This window comes from Salvelinus alpinus, chromosome 2 (assembly GCF_045679555.1).
Source record: "Salvelinus alpinus chromosome 2, SLU_Salpinus.1, whole genome shotgun sequence".
In the NCBI taxonomy this organism is placed as follows: domain Eukaryota; kingdom Metazoa; phylum Chordata; class Actinopteri; order Salmoniformes; family Salmonidae; genus Salvelinus; species Salvelinus alpinus.
In genome coordinates, this window is record NC_092087.1 from 72,728,350 (window position 1) to 72,742,404 (window position 14,055).

Here is a 14,055-nt window from a genome sequence, read left to right on the forward strand (position 1 = left end):
TCGTTCTTCTGATTGGTTCCTGACTCATAAATCATGCATGTGATTGGAGAATCGGTGTACGACCTGCGCGTTCAAGGAAAAGCAAACCGTCCTTAGCAACAAAAAAATTATCCATATGATGTCTGAATCGAGAGATTGTATAACCCTCCTTTCTGTACAATCAAACATTTTGAGATAAATCCTTTCTTGACAAATACTTCTGTTTTTACCCCCCATACAGAATCAATCAGTTGATACAATAGAGAACAATAATGAAAAATCTGACTATATGATTCCGACAGAAGGTCACCTAGAAAGCATTTACACAGGCAGCCCAATTCTGATCTATGTTCCACTAATTAGTCTTTTGACCGATCATATCAGATCTTTTTCAGAACTAATCTGATTGGTCAAAAGACCAATTAGCGAAAAATAATATCAGAATTGGGCTTCCTGTGTAAACAGATGGTTGATAATCATCATTATGTCGCAACTTGGATTTTAACATTTATTTAACGCTTATTCAACTTCCCCTTTTCTTTTTATGTCTGATGGTCCAGCACCATCCTCAAGACAATTGCTTTAATTTTTGGAAAAGGCTCCAAATCCAAGTTAAAATCCAGGTCAGGTGACATGATTAACCAAAACACAGGGCCCTAACTACCTTTTATAGTCTGTGTGTAATTGACACACAGGCATATCAATAAAATTGCACTTTTCCTAACAAAATTTCTTTACTGCCCATCATCAAGAGTACATGACAGGATAAATTCAATAAGCCTACTGTACATACATCTTTGAATGTCAGGATTGCTGTAAGTGATGGCATCATCAATCTCCTCTCTACCATCTGAACATGCACAGAGGCCGACATTGCCTTCGGAAAGTATTCAGACCCCTTGACTTTTTCCACATTTTGTTACATTACAGCCTTATTCTAAATTGGATTAAATAAAACTATTTCCTAAGCAATTTACACACAATACCCCATAATGACAAACAAAATCTGGTTAAGACATTTTTGCACATTTATTAAAAATAAAAAAACAGAAATACCTCTTTTACATAAGTATTCAGACCCTATACTATGAGACTCAAAATTGAGCTCAGGTGCATCCTGTTTCCATTGATCATCCTTGAGATTGACAACTTGATTGGAGTCCACCTGGGGTAAATTCAACTGATTGGACATGATTTGGAAAGGCACACACCTGTCTATATGAGGTCCCACAGTTGACAATGCATGTCAGAGCAAAAACCAAGCCATGAGGTCAAAGGAATTATCCGTAAAGCTCAGAGACAGGATTGTGTCGAGGCACAGATCTGGGGAAGGGTACCAAAATATTTTTGCAGCATTGAAGGTCCCCAAGAACACAGTGGCCTCCATCATTCTTAAATCGAAGAAGTTTGGAACAACCAAGACTCTTCCTAGAGCTGGTTGCCTGTCCAAACTGAGCAATTAGGGGACAAGGGCCTTGGTCAGGGAGGTGACCAAGAATTCAATGGTCACTGATACTCTAGAGTACCTCTGTGGAGATAAGAGAACGTTCCAGGACAACCATCTCTGCAGCACTCCACCAATCAGGCAATTATGGTAGAATGCTAGACGGAAGCCACTCCTCAGTGAAAGGCACATGACAGTCCGCTTGGAGAATGCCCAAAAGGCACCTGAAGACTGACCATGAGAAATGATTCTCTGGTCGGATGAAACCAAGACTGAACTCTTTGGCCCAAATGCCATGCGTCATGTCTGGAGGAAACCTAGCACCATCCCTACGGTGAAGCATGGTGGTGGCAGCATCATGCTGTGGTGATGTTTTTCAGCGGTCGGGACTAGGAGACTAGTCAGGATCGAGGCAAAGATTAATGGAGAAAAGTGCAGAGAGAACCTGTTCAGGACCGCAGACTGGGGCGAAGGTTCATCTTCCAACAGGAAAACGACCCTAAGCACACAGCCAAGACCAAGCAGGAGTGGCTTTGGGACAAGTCTCAATGTCCTTGAGGGGCCCAGGCAGAACCCGGACTTGAACCTAATCGAACATCTTTGGAGAGACCTGAAAATAGCTGTGCAGCAATGCTCCCCATCCAACCAGAGATTGAGAGGTTCTGCAGAGAAGAAATGGGAGAAACTCCCCAAATACAGGTGTGCCAAGCTTGTAGCGTCATACCCAAGAAGAGTCGAGGCTGTAATTGCTGCCAAAGGTGCTTCAACAAAGTAAAGGATCTGAATACCTATGTAAATGATTTTTTTTCTTCTTCTAAACTTGCAAAAATTTCTAACAGTTTTTGCATTGTCATTATGGGGTATTGTGTGTAGCGTGAGGGGAGGGAAATAATTTTATACATTTTAGAATAAGGCTAACAAAATGTGGATAAAGTTAAGGGGTCTGAACTTTCCCGAAGGCACTGTATATCTATGACAGAGACATATTTAAAAAAGAATCAATTTATTTAACAATAACAGATGTGAGTCAATTTAAATGCAGGCTTATTGGAGAACATCAATACAAGTTGCATTGCAAACAACTTCTACAATTATGAAAAAGAAAGAATCCATCTCTGAAAACAGAAGTCTGACCAGCAATTGTCAAAACGGGTGAATTAGATGTAAAGAACTTACACATACACCTTCCAAAAGACATTGTCCAAAATTGTAGGCTTTGATTGCTGGATTAGTTCAGTACATGAAACAGGATCTGACAATAGGTACCCTCACTCAGATGTTTATGTACAGAATAAATTCAATAATATACAACAGTATGTTATGTGAATATCAGAGTGAATGGTATTGACACTTGTAGAGCTAGGTATGCTGATACCCGAATTGACCCAACTCCTGTAGACCTGAAAGGACTGGAAGTATGGCTATAACACAGCAAGTCATATTACCATATTGGTCAAACCTATCCAATATTTTCAGATTGGCATTAAGTGCCTAGGGATAGGAGTTAGAAGTCGACTTGGAATTCAAAAGCAGAGTTTCAGAAAATACATTATAGGGAACGTAGAGGCGAGCTGACAGGGGAGGTAGGGGTGTTGGTGGGGAACATAGGCCCCTAGTGAGAAAAACCTCCCGTTTGCTGCTGGAACACATCGATTGTGTCTTCATCTTCCATTTCCAACTGACAAAACAAAAGTCATAGTCAAGATCAGTTATAGCATCAGCAATTTATAAGTTTTTTTCTACCCGTGTAAACATTATTCATGGGCAGGATAACACGTTTTTCAGATTTTGGGGGGGTATTTTGAACTTTTATTGACAGGTTCAGATCAGAATGTTAACTGGAGAGCCAGATGAGAGGATTACAGGAGAGAAAGTAAGGGATTGAACCTCTGCCTCCAAGACCCTATGTGGTCCTGGAGGCAGACCCCGGCACAGGATAAAACCAGTTGCCAATGAACAGTCAACTCAAACATATGATAAGAGGAACCAAGGATTTGATCCAACAATAACAAACCTTATCGACCAACTTACTTGTGCTGGTGTGTCTGTCTCGTTGATGGGTTGACCATCGAACCGGAACCGGATTTGCCTAATCGTCAGGCCCTGTGGAAAGGCATCAAAAGACACTTAAATTTGAACTGCAAATACACAATACTTCAATCAAGGGAACTTGTGCATTGTAATAAAGCCCTCAGCCTGAGTGCATGTTTACAGGACGTCACCAAGGGAACTTGTGCATTGTAATAAAGCCCTCAGCCTGAGTGCATGTTTACAGGACGTCACCTTGCTTTCTTAGCGAGTACCACTTCCTACCGATTCTGCTCATACCTTGCGCGAACTCGGGACCTCTGCCTTGTTAGCACACGTGACCGCACTCCTGAAGCGTCTTACCAGTCGGCGCCACATGAAAAGCTAGCTACTCTAGCTTTTCCTAGCGCAAGTGGGGATACTTCAGGCTGAGGAGTAAGTTTCACACATCCCCATGTGCTACACATGCATGTTTGTCAGTCAATGGATGTTACTGGTGCCTTACCTGTCTTTCGCAATATGCTTTCATGAGTTTGCTGAGAGGTGTGTGCCTTTTGATCTTGAACTGCACCACTGAGCCGTCTTGTCCTGCCACCTTCAAGTTGATGTGGTCATTGTTCTCCGTCTTTACTCCTTCCTAAAAACAAATAAAACAGATTCCATGATTAGAGAAGGGAATGGATATTTGGTACATTCTCTAGTAACTAAACTATCACTCACATCTAAACTAAGTTTCAAATCACTTATGATATTTGGATAGAGACATTATTGTGAAGTGCAATGGTCTGCACGGAATACTCCCGATTCATAACAATTACAACAAGCTAATTGATCATGTTAGCATGCTAACAACTGTATGTAGCTAGCTGCCATACTGTTATTCGGGCACGGGCCCTCGACGTTAGCTAGCCATCTAGGTTGCATTCGCGCATCATGACAAGAAAACACATGAATATGAATATTACATTTAAATTAGAAAATTAAACTGATTTTATTGACTGACAAAACATGAATACATCACAAAAGGCACAATGTTACTGATATTATTCGCTAGCTAGCTCTCGTTACACGCTAGCAGTTAGCCTTGGCAAGCGGTCCAGACCGATTCTGAAATATTTCCTAGTAAATCAACCGGTTAAGTAAATTAGCTGCTCTAAAACTCAAACCTTTTCAGAATACCATACAGACCAACATAACGAGAATACAACTTCACTGTAAATATTGCGAATAAAATACGTTTCATTGCTCACCTTGGGTTTTTCGTCTGCCATGGCTGCTACACTTCAGCGACTCTGCGCTTTCTCCACAACGCTTGGGCAGGAGCGCGACTTCCATCTGCGCCAGTTTGGAGAGCAGGCTGTGCTGCGCTTTTTCCATGACGATACATTTATGAGCACTCACAGTGTGTGTGCACAGTGTTACATTTATGAGCATTCACAGTGTGTGTGCCCAGTGTTGCTTGTTGGTGTGAAACTAAACTTAAAAATACAAAGTAAAATTACATTTTCCAGGAGGGTTGATTATTTATAGGTGTTTCATCGCCGGAAATCAAAGTCTGTATGGGCGCAAGTGGGTTAGGGCAGGCATATGAACATACCACATACAGCATGTGGCAATTATTTAAAATTAAGACTTTAATTCTTCATGCGGTGAAACAGTTATTCGAAAATACATATACAGTACTTACTTCTGTTCAATCTCATTAAATAACCACACATTAATGGACATTAATTAATTTGTCAATCTCTAAAATGGACAATAAATAGAGCAGCAATTTATATTAAAGTTTGGAAGAGTCCTCCTCCCATTGTAACACTGGTACTGATAACAGAAAATGGCTTGAGAACGCACAGACAGAATACAGACATAGATAGTCAGACACTCCTGTTACATACAAGTACATTGCAAGGGACACCCATAAGCCCTATTTTGAGTTACCGATTCATGTCCTATTGTACCACTGCAGGCAAAGCACCTTCACCATAGGCTGTTTGAATGGGGATGCAACGTTTAAGACGTTGCAGATAGAAATGTAATGTATAGAGCTGACAAGCTTCCCTATTCAAACAAGCTTCCCTGTTCTACTCAATACAGGTCTATCTGAAAGTGCTATGACATTTCACCTTCCTGGATAAGCCCCAGGTTTCTACAAACTAATATTAAATTGCTACCAAGCCATTCAAAGTCAAGTATGCAGGGAAGAATTCAGAGCTTGCTTAGCTAACACCATCTCTGGAAACCAATACTTCCATGACAAGCACCTAAAAATAAATAAATACTTAAGGATTCAGTCACACATCTTGGCAGGCCACCACCTCCCATAACTGAAACATGTCAAAATAGCACTACTAGAAATATATAGGCAGAAATAGAAAATTCCCACCTGACCAGATAAATAGCACTCTGCTCCCAAATTACAAATAATTATTTTGAATATATTCAAAGATCTTCTCAATAACATTATGCAAGTGTTCAGCATTTATCTGTCTGTACTGTCAGATATCTGCACCATCATTTTCTACTGAGGTATTGTATTGGAATAAAGTGAAAGGGGGCAGGTGGAAAAGAGATATGTATACCGTATGCTACTAGTCTAGGGCTTATTTTCCATTAACTGTGACAATCGGGAGATTGTCCCTGTCCAATTACTGGTAGTTCATTGTAACAGTCTTGTGTAAGTGCCCGATATATATCATGTGATAACTTCCACTCTTATCACATGCTAGGCTGGCTCTTCTTGACCGTTCAAAGTTAAATTTCAAAGTGTATATGATTGCCCTAAAACCAAACCGTCTGTATGGAATTTCTAAAGTGCAGCAATTCTGTAACAATTCCATTCAGAGAAGATTGGGTTTGAAGTATAAATAAATAAACATGACACCTAACAGAAGGACAATGTAACAAATGGCATAATGATAATATCGCTTAATAACTTACTAGTATATGAAACATTTGCAAATACATCAATTCTCCCCCAAATACAGTCTTTGTAGCGTCAACTGACTCAAGCTGTCCCCACCATGTGTTGCTGTATTGTCCCTGGCACCATTTTGGGGTTAGGGGGGCTATAGAGCCCCCCATATCTCGGCTGGGGGGAACTGGTCCACCTCCCCAGTCTCTGTGCACTGCTGCTCTCCCAGTGTGAACGTCAGCTTGTATCTCATCCGGACCGTCTCCTGCGAGAGACACACACACACAGGCACAGAGTAAGCATGCCAGTTTAGCCTGCTGGTTAGCATTGTGGCATCATTTTGACTTCAAACTAAAGCACACAAATGATCCAGGTGATATGAGACATGGGTAGGTGATGTAAGGAATCATAAAGACCAAGTAACAACTAAAGGATGGAATAATGGATCCTGAACCTTAGCAGGGATCACACAGACAAAAAACATGAATGCACTCACTGTACCATAACACATCTGCTAAGTGGAATATCTTATTACACCATAATAACCACATTTTCAACTCATGCAAGTATCAGATGAATAACTCATTGACTACAGTAGGAGGACTCTCACCATCAGTGGGTTGGCCAGCAGCATGACTTGAGTGATGGCGGCGGGGGGAAAGATGGGGTTAAAGGGCGCCAGGTCAGTTCCCGAGGGCGGTTGTAGTCTCACCTTCATCGACTGGCAAGGGGGAAGGAATGAACAGGGGGGGTTATCAGTGACAGTTTGAAGACAGGCTTTGGTTCATATATATTAACTCACAAATATTATAGTTTGAGCAAACTTCACTGCCTGTCTGAAGCAGTACCTCACTGAACATATCTCACTTGTCAGGAGAGTGAGGATTCAAGTATGCTAAAAGAATGATACTCATGAGTTATTTTAATCAACTACAGAAGGGTTCCCCAACTGGCAGTGTTGGTTTTAATTGGCCCTCCAGGTTCTGAGCAAACTTTTTTTTCTCTATTGTTGGACATAAAATACTGTCAAAACACCAGGAAATCAGCTCCAAGTGATTTTAATGTTGGGAATCTGTTCCTCATTATTCCCACACATAAGAGTGTGATCATAAACAAATGTAAGCAAGGTTTTAAAATATTATATCTTCTTGCAGTCAATTTGCAGTCTACAAATTATTTGTAATTATGTTCTGGCTCCGACCATCCGCTCAAGAAAAATAATTAGCCCACGGCTGAATCTAGTTGATTATCCCTGTACTACAGTGTAAGTACGGACTACAGTGTAATTGAACAGGTTGTAACAGCGCGAGTGTCCACTGTCCAAGTCAGCCTTACCTTGGGTACAGCAGCCTGTAGGACTATGTTCCTGACAGGAAGAGGTGCCGTGTTCAACATGGACACCACCATCACCAGCACGTCCGGCCGGCCCGGCGGACAGTCGGTGGCAAAGTGCAGGAGAACGCGGACCCCGTCTTTATCATAGGCCGTCACAGGACACAGCTTGCCTTAAACATCACAGAATGACAGAGAGAGGAAGAAAACACTCAGTATCTGGACTTCCAGCTACTGTACTGAGCCATCTGTGTTGACCAGACTACAATACCCAGAAACTCCTGAAGGCAGGCTAAGGTCTTCCTGGGACTCACTTGGCTTGATGGCTTCTAGGGGGACGTGGACATTACTTAGGGAGATCTCAGGGAACTTGGCTGGGCTGGCCTGCCCCAGCGGGAGAATCAGAATGGGGGACAGGGAGCGGAGAAGGGGGCTGTCATCAGCCTGGGTCTTAGGGGACAAGGTAGGGGCTGCAGCAGCAGCAGCCGGTAGGATGCCCAGAGGGAGAGGGCTGGATCTGGAGGCAGTGATCCCAATTCTCGGGGAGGCAGTGGCACCCATAGCCTCACCCATCCCAAACAGGTCGCCAGTGTTGATCACACCAGGCATGCTATAGTAGATGATGACAGATGGATGGACATTAAACCTGTACTCTGTACCACCCATCCCTACTGCATACACTCAAAAGAATAGATCAAGCAATATTCAAGCAATAACGCCAATTGGTGGCATTTAAATGTTACTTCAGTTATCCACTTCCAAGCCTCCACAGTTACATGGTGTGGTACATGCTAGCTAGCATCTAGCCTTCACAGGAACGTAAAGTATGATTGGTAGAGGAGATGAGCACCTCTTGGGGCTACCCAAATCCAACATGGCCAGGTCCTGCAGACTGTGGTTCAGGGAGGCAGAGACTGCCTGGGCAACCGCACTGGGGTAGGGGAAGGAGGCCGCCACTGAGGATTGAGGGTAACTGACAGGGGCGGCTGTCTTAGAAACAGGCTCTGTATTCTCTGTCGTAGAAGCTGCAGAGAATACAGTAGCTGGGAGGGCGCTGCCAAACAGGTCCAAAACTGGGTTGGGAGCCTGGAAGAGAAGGCGTTTAACATCACATTAAACAAGGTGTGTCAAGCTGATATTGTTAAGATCAATATTTCCAGGAAGGATAAATATTTCTACCAGATAAATGCTTCTGAAAGTATTGATTGGTTAGGACACTTGAAAATGACCATTTACCTGCAAAAATGTTTTCCACAGATTATTCAAGTCATCTTTTGCAGGAACTGGGTCATTTAGTCCTGAAACAAACAAACAGTCAATATATCAGTCAATTTATTCTCCTATTCTATCAAGAAAACCCACATTTCCCAGAAGAGGGAGAGACTTTGGCAATATATGTGGGGATTAGGTGAGTCTACTATGTGAATTCAATGTCAAAAACATGAATCACAAAGACATACAGAAGACTAATGCTTTCTTATCAGATCCAAGACATAAAGGTGCTGATACAGGGTGTGCTGTACCTAGAGAGAGGAGCTCCTTGTCCAGTAGAGACAGTGCAGCAGAGGGTTTGCTGGGGCTGGGGTCCTCCATGGCAGGGCAGGCCTGAAGATCCTGGAGGGGGGCAGACCTGTACAGCAGGTCGGCTGGGATGAAGTCTGGGTGCTGGGCTAAAGGAGGATGCTCTGGTGGGGAGGGGATCTGGAGGTCCAGACCAGCCAGGTCTATCAGGATCTCAGACTGGTTGCTGTCTTTGGTACCTGGCCAGGGATGGAAAGAGATTGAGTTTCACTTATTTGTTGCTGCTATCACAATTTGGGAAGTTCACAAGATTAGGGTGAAACAGTCAAAGATGGTAAATACAATAAGACAACAATGTGATCTCAGATGAAGGGGGGGCTTATACTTTTGTAAAGAATCCCCAGAAAGGAAAAACTGGATAATCCCTGGTAGAAAATAAAATCTGTGAACCCTCATGTTCTTACATTGTGTAGTAGTTGACAGTCCAAGTGGCTCCATCTCTCCATTGACAGTCTGTCCTTCCACAATCCTCTTATAGGAGTTGATGACGCGGGACAGGTCATCGCTGGCCTGCAATATGTCACCTGGGGGTCACGAGAGGTCAAAGGTCACAATGAAGGATCATCCAACCAATCAATATGACCAATGGAATGGATTTGACTATTTTGCCTAATAAGATGGCAGGCCTCAGGGAGTGTTGGTTACCTAAGCTGCTGTCATTGTCCTCCGTCTCTGTGGCCAGCTTGAACACAGTCGCCCTCAACTTGTCACAGTCACCGTAAAGCTCCTGAAACGAAAAAACAACACAAATAATAATATTATGTGATGACAACACATTTCATATATGCTTCCAACGTGTATTAATGTGCTTTTAACAACAAAATATTGTTCAGCAAACTTTCATCGTCCTGGAAGCGATTTTCTTTTCTTTTCCACAAAGTTAATCTATAAAAAGTGTCTATCTCCAATTTTTTGAAGGGAAGAGTCTACAATAGTGATAGTGATGTAAGATGTGGACCAACTTTGATAAGCTCCTTGTCTCCGTCTGTTGATTGGTCCCTGCTGAAGTGGCTGAGCATCTCGTTGAGCAGTTTAACACTGTTGTTGACCTCCTCCAGGGTGCCGCTGCGCTTCGACGCTCTCTGCAGCCTCACCTCATCCTGAAACACAGCACACACCTGCCTTAAACCCACTGGGACACAGTGACTGACAGAGGGCCGGATTCAATCACTTGTCGTCATTATGGTCGTCATCAACATCATTATGTTTGTGTAGCAGCTCTGTTTACACAACTACTGCCTACGTCACTGGATGCGTGTCTGTATGATGATGCATTTAGGCTAACCTCTTTGACCATGTTTTTGATGAGGCGGTTGGCCTCCTGTAGATCCTCAGGCTTTTTGCTCTTCAGAAGCTCAGCCAGTCGCTACAGAGAGAGAGAATAATAAGTCAGAGTCTCTAGTACTCTAGTCTGTTTCCCACAGTAGGGTCCAGTCACAGCAGCCAATCCCTGTGACAGATCTCAGGGCTTGAGAAAACATCTTTGATCATAGATCAACTTGAAGCTCAGAAAAGCAAACATGCCAGGACCAATGAGAGAGGGTGAGATAGTCAGGCAGGTTTTATAGTGTAATTGTTATTGTAATGACATAGCATAGGCTAGATAGATTATGGCTATTTGCATCCCAAATACAGAAATCAAACATTTTTTGAAAGATAAGACAATTAACACTTTCCCCACATAGTCCATTTCCATCGTCCGTATACAAAGATCTTCCATCAAACATCATAAGAAGGAAGCATCTCACCTTGCTCTTCTCCTCGTTCTCAAACACAGGGTTCTTGGGCCGGGAGGGGGGCGACGGCATCAGTGTCTTATCCAGAGGAAGCTCAGGGTCAACTGTGACAATACCTAAAAAAAGGCAACAGTTAGAAGTGCCATGGCGACTTTACAGTATAGGCTAAAAACCAATGAAAACCTGAAATAGGGTCATTTTAAAATGCTGAAATCCTACCTTGTTTCTTCAGCATTTGATAAGCTTCACTGATCTTAGCCTCATCGGGTAAAGAGAGTGTCCAGCTGAAGAGCATATCTACCACTCTCTTCTTCACCACCTCCGACACTCTGTCACCTAGATACTGGAACATGAACAGGGTTCAGCTGGATGGATTCCATTTTAACAAAGCCACAAATTACATACAGAACTATGGGATTAAGGACCAATACAAAACAGTTGATATTATCTACTTACTTTAGGTGACACCACTTTGATGAGTTCATTTAGAAACCTAAATTTCCCAACTTCATTGTGGAACCTTTTCCCGCAGTTCTTCATGCAAGCCTCTAAAACCTGCAACAGTGAGTAGTCAATGTTAAAGCTCCAAGAATTATAGGCCTAGTGCTAAATGACAAATACTCAATGTAAGAGTGGGATGTTACGCACCATCAAAGCCTGTATCGCCTCCCATTCTTGTGGGGACTGGATTTTATGGGCTAACAATCTCACAGCAATCTGTGGGCTGAAATTAAAATCATATATTATCACAACAAATCTCAAACAATTCAAGGATTCAACAGTTCCAAATGAGCCTAATTTGAGGTTATGCAGTTGACAACAATAAAAAGTGACAACCATTACAAATTCAGAAAACCTTATTGATTACAATGAGATTAATACCTTAACACTGCAGAAATGAGTTCAGCTTCAGAAATATGATCCAGGGGACCTGCAGTAACGTTACTTGAAGAGCATAGAAAAAGCATCCATACCCTTCCAATTCCTTATTGATTTGGTCACAGAATCCTATAATGTACTCCCAGTCTTCCTGCCTGTTGGATGGGTTGGTGGCTTTGTCTGTAAGGGGGGGGGTCACATGAATATCTATCTCTGACTGAGTTTTCAAAGGCTCCTTTATAAAAACTGTTGATGGCTGACGTCTGAATGTGATAAAAGCCAAACATGTCATGAAAGTTACAGCACATTCGTCTCGACGCAAGTACAGCAAGATCTAGTCGAATGCAGACAGCCCTTGCAGTAAATTAGGTAGCTAGGTAGGCAGTTAGCTAGTCAGAGTTGTGTAGCCTGCTGGTGGTGGATTTGTAAACAACTACAGTAGTTGCTAAGTTATCTAGCCAGCAAACTAATTCCACAAATCTTGACAACTAGCAAAGAAAATAAGCTTAGTTAGCTAGCTACCTAACAAGAGTCAATAAATGGTCGTATTGAGTGGGCATTGTGAACATGAACTGTTGTTGCCTAAACATTTTGATAGCTAGCTAACGTTAGCTCATTGCAAGCCACCTCTCATGACCCAAACATTGACTCAAAACACGAATAAATGAACATAGCCATTGTTGCCATTTGTATAAAATGTACATTCTAGCTGGAACTGGTGATGTAGTTGTGAATTGCCAAATTGTTGAACATTAAAACGATGCATAAAGAAGTACGTATAATTTAATTTCCAAGCATGTAACTCACTGAGCCACGACTCCAGCGACTCCCCTTCCGCATCCGCCATATTCACTGCGGAGACACCAATGGGCCAATTCGATTATGCTGAGCAGCGGGGCACCGGTCGTGAACGGGAAAAAGTGGTGAGGGAGGAGCGCATTCTCAAATCGAACAGTAATCTGCTGCGATCGGTCATGTTGTCTATGTCATGGTGCATACAACATCTCCTTTCCTTACGATATGTTAGAATTTTCAAACGAGTTATCATTGGTAAGGCAGATAAAACGCCTTTATCGAAAGCAATCACTTTTGCATGTGAAAACAGAATCCTACTCATTACTCCATGTGCTTAATTATGTCACTTTTGTTTTGAGCCCATTTAGCTGGGGTTTTGAAAGGGGCACCTGGCTCATGTCCAGGAGGCAGCCCGATGTTATGATAATTTGTCGGTACATATGGTTTGTTTAGCCTACATAGCAGGTTAGGATAATTAACGTAGCATGTTAGGAAAATGTACATAGCAGGTTAGGTGAATTAATGTAGCAGGTTAGGTGAATTAACCTAGCAGATTAGAAGAATCAAATCAAATTGTATTTGTCACATGCGCTGAATACAACAAGACCTTATTGTGAAATGCTTACTTTTGAGCCCTTAACAACAATGCAGTTTTTAAAAAGTAAGTAAGAAAATGCAACCGGTCAGGATGCTCTCGATGGTGCAACTGTAGAACTTTTATAGAATCTGAGGTCCCATGCCAAATCTTTTCAGCCTCCTTAGGGGGAATAGGCATTGTCATGCCATCTTCACAACTGTCTTGGTGTGTTTGGACCATGATAGGTCCTTAGTGACGTGGACACCAAGGAACTTGAAGCTCTCGACCCACTCCCCTACAGCCTCGTCGATGTGAATGGGGGTTTGCTCTGCCCTTCTTTTCCTGTAGTCCACGATCAGCTCCTTTGTCTTGCTCACATTGAGGGAGAGGTTTTTGTCCTGGCACCACATTGCCAGGTCTCTGACCTCTTCCCTATAGGCTGTCTCATCATCGTCTGTGATCAGGCCTACCACCGTCGTGTCGTCGGCAAACTTAATACTTGTGTTGGAGTCGTGTGTGGCCACGCAGTCGTGGGTTAACAGGGAGTACAAGAAGAGACTAAATACGCACTCCAGAGGGGCCCCGTGTTAAGAGTCAGTGTGGCGGATGTGTTGTTGACTACCCTCACCACCTGGGGGCGACCCGTCAGGAATTCCAGGATACAGTTGCAGAGGGAGTTGTTCAGTCCCAGGGTCCTTAGTTTAGTGATGAGATTGGAGGGCCCTATGGTGTTGAACGCTGAGCTGTAGTCAATGAACAGCATTCTCACATCGGTGTTCCTTTTGTCCAGGTG

At 42.8% G+C, this 14,055-nt stretch overlaps 2 protein-coding genes across 4 annotated transcripts; both read right to left on the bottom strand.

Moving 5' to 3' along the window:
• Nucleotides 1-2,409: 2,409 nt before the first annotated feature.
• Nucleotides 2,410-5,012, bottom strand: LOC139567706 (small ubiquitin-related modifier 2-like). The gene is made up of 4 exons (XM_071389139.1): nt 4,702-5,012; nt 3,957-4,088; nt 3,455-3,526; nt 2,410-3,101 (listed from the first exon to the last, which is right to left on the bottom strand). The coding sequence occupies exons 1-4, from the start codon at nt 4,720-4,722 to the stop codon at nt 3,036-3,038; spliced, it is 291 nt and encodes a 96-aa protein (XP_071245240.1). The 5' UTR covers nt 4,723-5,012; the 3' UTR covers nt 2,410-3,035.
• A 49-nt stretch (nt 5,013-5,061) lies between these two features.
• LOC139567705 (ADP-ribosylation factor-binding protein GGA3-like) lies at nt 5,062-12,846 on the bottom strand. 3 transcript variants are annotated; one of them, XM_071389137.1, is made up of 17 exons: nt 12,698-12,846; nt 11,986-12,070; nt 11,660-11,735; nt 11,468-11,566; nt 11,231-11,354; nt 11,024-11,127; nt 10,561-10,641; nt 10,238-10,375; nt 9,921-10,002; nt 9,680-9,799; nt 9,218-9,454; nt 8,931-8,992; nt 8,545-8,780; nt 8,009-8,304; nt 7,698-7,867; nt 6,973-7,083; nt 5,062-6,627 (listed from the first exon to the last, which is right to left on the bottom strand). In XM_071389137.1, the coding sequence occupies exons 1-17, from the start codon at nt 12,735-12,737 to the stop codon at nt 6,517-6,519; spliced, it is 2,172 nt and encodes a 723-aa protein (XP_071245238.1). In that variant the 5' UTR covers nt 12,738-12,846; the 3' UTR covers nt 5,062-6,516. The 3 variants fall into 3 exon arrangements, with proteins under 3 accessions (XP_071245238.1, XP_071245237.1, XP_071245239.1); XM_071389136.1 differs by lacking the exon at nt 12,698-12,846 and adding an exon at nt 12,593-12,681 and having other exon boundaries at nt 6,368-6,627; XM_071389138.1 differs by lacking the exon at nt 12,698-12,846 and having other exon boundaries at nt 6,368-6,627; nt 11,894-12,029.
• Between the last annotated feature and the right edge of the window lie 1,209 nt (nt 12,847-14,055).